At 44.3% G+C, this 3997-nt stretch overlaps 1 protein-coding gene across 1 annotated transcript; it reads right to left on the bottom strand.

The window, feature by feature from the left end:
- Positions 1 to 268: 268 nt before the first annotated feature.
- On the bottom strand, positions 269 to 2909 carry LOC148138457 (putative G protein-coupled receptor 139). Its single transcript, XM_087981684.1, has 2 exons — positions 2843 to 2909; positions 269 to 1170 (listed from the first exon to the last, which is right to left on the bottom strand). Exons 1-2 carry the CDS (start codon positions 2907 to 2909, stop codon positions 269 to 271), a joined length of 969 nt encoding a protein of 322 aa, XP_087837810.1.
- Positions 2910 to 3997: the final 1088 nt, after the last annotated feature.

The following is a 3997-nucleotide window of genomic DNA, read 5'->3' as shown; positions in this document are numbered from 1 at the left end:
TCCAAGCCACTCACCATCCTGACTTGGAAATATGTCACTGATCATTCACTGTCGCTGGGTCAGATTCCTGGAATTCCCTTCTGAAGGACAATGTGTGTCAACCAAAAGCACGGGGACTGCAGCAGTTCAAGAAGGCAGCTCACCATCACATTCTCAATGCGCAACATGGACATGTAATAAATACTGACCCAGCCAGCGACACCCACATTGAAAATCATTTCAAGGTCTGGAAATAATCAGACCCTCCTGTCGGCTTCATTGAGGAGTTTCATTTATTCATAACGCAAGAAGATCGTGTAACCAGATACTTTACTGTGTAACTGATCTTCGCTCTGAACCCAGACAATGTTGCTGTATAAATAAATGTGTTTGTGCAACAACTTAAGAGCTGTAGCATGTAACCAACTTTCCTGAAGTGATACTGAAAAGGTGAGTAATCGACAGTATTGATTCCTTGAATGACATAATATAAGAAATCTACAACAGCGATTAACCACAGAAGGATGAAGCTCCCAGAGATGGTGAAGAGCAAAATCACAGCCTTCCTTCTGCTCTCCATCTCAGTGTCTCTGTGAATCTCTCCTTTGCTCTCACCCTTCAGCCTCTTCCGGACTCGGCTGGTCACTAAAATGTGTCTGACTGTCAGAGCATTGAGCAACAGAATTAAAGTGAATGGCAGTAAAGGGGTCAAAACTGTATCAAACCAATCTAATGCCACCCACCAAGTCTCTGTATGGTAACTTAATTTTGTTATACAGTGGAATGGAACATTGTTGATTATCCTCACAGGCTCATATTGAAAATAGAAGGGGATGTTTTTCAAACAGAGCAGGGTGCAGGTTGTTGTTAGAACCACAGTTGCAGTTTTCTCAGTGCAATATTTTGTTTTCAACTTCTGACAACAAATGGTCACAAATCGATCAAAGGAGAAAGTTATGGTGAACCAGACAGAGCAATCTGTGGCTGCATGTATCAGGACTGCAGTAACACTACACACTGGAGTGATGTCCAAGAAACATAGTGGGTAATAAGAGAAGCGAAATCTCCACAATATGACATCAGTAAAAATGACCATCAGATCGGCAGCTGCCATAACCACCAGGTAGCGAGTAGTGCAAGGGGAAACGCCACAGTTTCTCTGGTAAAGGATTGCAATTGCCATCAAATTAACTGTGAAAGGCAAATGAGAAAAGATGCAGCAAATTAGATCAGATTCCCTCTAGTGTGGAAACAGGTCATTTGGCCCAACAAGTCCACACTGACCCTCCAAAGTGTAACCCACCCAGACCCATTTCCCTCTGACTAATGCACCTAATACGATGGGCTATCTAGCATGGCCAATTCACTTGACCTGCACAGAGAAAGCCCACGCTGACATGGGAAGAATGTATAACTGCACACAAACAGTCACCCGAAGCTGGAATCGAACCTGGGTCCGTGGCGCTATGAGGCTGCAGTGCTTGTCACTGAGCCACCATGTCAACCTAACTACTGATTAGAAATTCCCCAACCTAATTCAGAAAGTTAGATTTTATCAGCAAAAATCGCCGCACTATGGGAGAGGAAGTAGTTCAGCGTTGAGTGAGAATGAAATTTCAGACTTTCACACTCACCCCAGATTGCCATCCAGTCCAATCACTTCAAGGATTATGGAGTTTTGACAGAGACTGAGCTCACGGTCCCTCCTAGGGGAGCAGAATAAAGTCTGTGATTTTGTTTGGCTGCAAGGTCACTATTCTTACAGTTGTCACCTCCAAATCTGGCAGGTTCGGAACCCCATCAGAAACCTTGCTCCCTCCTCAGTCATTGGACTGTCGATTGGACTGTTGATAACACAATATCTCCCCTTCTCTTTGAATCAGGTCATCCCCTGCTCTTAGCATTGGACCAAATCCTAATCGAAGCCACATTAGGGCCAGGGGACAGGTCTTCAGAACGTGCACAAGATTTCAAACAATGCTACTCCATGCAGTCTAATAGAATATGCAGCTGTCCCTTAATGACAATGTGTGAATGTAAGGATGCTGTGATACTTATACTGCAAATCAACACATCGATTTGTTTCTGTATACATGGACCAGAAGGGCAATCTGCCAAGACGTGAATCTCCTGGCAACAGAAAGCGAGAGGAGAGAGTTTCTAGATGGGATGGGAGTTAGATTGAGCTTTAGAAATCAAAACACGGTGCATATTCCTCATTTAATTTGTTTCCCCATAAAAATGTTACTTCAGACTTAAACGTAACAACTGCAGTTTGTGGAATAGAACTCCAATAGTCTCCCACCTTTTGAGTGGATAAACACTAACTAACATTTCTCCTGAACACCCTGGCTCCTATTATCAGACTATGCTCCTTATTCTGGAATCTGCAACCTGTGAAAATAATTCATCTTTTCCTCTCTTTCTCTTAATATCTTGTAAGACGTCACTCAGATGATCCCTCAACCATAAAAAGTCTCCCAAAAAAAGGCCGCATTTGTGTAACAAAAACTGAAAAGCTCAGCAGGACTGGCAGCGTCTATGGGAGAGACAGCAGAGTTACCGTCTCGGGTCTAGTGACCCTTCTTCAGAACTAACTTGCCTGATCTCTCCTCATACCGTCACACTGCATGAAACCGGAACAGATGACAGAACACTGATACCAGAGAATGCTGCAGCAGCAGTGATGGCGGGAGTCTCTGTCAGTGGAGAATTGTACTGAGAATGCTGCTCAGTGAATCGCTGTCACTGTTCCCGTGTCTGGATAAGGCTGACCAGCCAGTGAGCTGGAGACATTATTGTTCAAAAGATAAAACCAGAGAGCAGATCAGCAGCAGATGAAAACAAGTTCATAATGCCATACCAGGGATGCCAATAATAGCAAGGATGGTGTAGAACACCCTCTCCACGTGTTGCATTGGTCGGTGCATTTTTCCGTGCGAGGTGACCTGTCCATTCAAATAGCTGACAAACGCCTTGTTTGAGACTCTGAGCTGATGCATTCCCAGAGTCGCTGTCTTATTCTGTGTGGAAGCTCCTTGGGGAGATCGAGGTGACAGCATCGCTCAGCTTTGTTGCTGTTTTTCAAATTTCTGCCATTGAACAAAGTAATTACAATAACACATTTAATCCCGATAATGAAGGAGTGTTGCTGCTCATTACATCGAAACAAAATAACAAAAACAGGATCTCGAATCTGCCAGCAATAACATTGTCCACTCAAACACCATGGGCCCCATCCCGAGCTCACAAAATATTTCAACCGATGCCTCATCAGAAAAGTTTATTCCAGTTTGAAAGTATGTCTCAGAGCTGTCCTTCTGCACTCTAGGGTTGGAGCAGCCCTTTTTAAACAAGAACATTTCACTCACTGATTGATATGGGAATTGTCTCACACACTGGCTGTGTGCATTGCTGCTGAGGTCAGCATTTATTCCCCATTCCCTATTTGCCCAGGATGTAGAGTCACATGAAGGACCAGGAGAGGAGAACACGCTGCCTTTCCTGAGGGAAATGGACTCAGTGAACACGTTGGGCTTCCAACAATGGAGACATCACTGAGCTCTCTCTTAACATCACTATCCAACCTGATGCCTCACTGAATTCTCTGACATTACTGGCAATGGCCTTCCAGATACATCACTGACCTCTCTGACCTTACTGAGACTCCTCAACCACATACATCACTCTAACGTTGCAGCGAAAGCAGCTAACAAGGAAGGCAAATGGAACTTTGATCGTTATTACGAAAGGAACAGAGTATAAAAATTGGGAAGTGCAGCTGAAAGGATACAAGGCATTAGTGTAACCTCAGCTGGAGCATTGCAAACAACGAGGCAAAAGTGAGGACTGCAGATGCTGGATATTAGAGTCTAGATGAGAGTGGTGCTGGAAAAGCACAGCAGGTCAGGCAGCATCCAAGGAGCAGGGAAATTGACGTTTAGGGCAAAAGCCCTTCATCAATGATTGATGATCAATACCACCCTAATCTAGACGCCCCATTGCAAACAATGTGTGT

The sequence above is a fragment of the Chiloscyllium plagiosum genome, unplaced genomic scaffold (assembly GCF_037043375.1).
Source record: "Chiloscyllium plagiosum isolate Xiang-an unplaced genomic scaffold, Cpla_swu_hap1 HiC_scaffold_40, whole genome shotgun sequence".
Taxonomy (NCBI): domain Eukaryota; kingdom Metazoa; phylum Chordata; class Chondrichthyes; order Orectolobiformes; family Hemiscylliidae; genus Chiloscyllium; species Chiloscyllium plagiosum.
Note: the sequence above shows the minus strand (reverse complement) of the source record. Positions and strands in the feature narration are given on the sequence as shown.

Coding starts and splice junctions, on each gene's coding strand:
- LOC148138457 (XM_087981684.1), bottom strand. CDS start 2,909: ATGCACCGACCAATGCAACACGTGGAGAGGGTGTTCTACACCATCCTT. Junction 1,171..2,842: donor TGCTATTATTGGCATCCCTG/GTATGGCATTAT, acceptor TGCCTTTCACAG/TTAATTTGATGGCAATTGCA.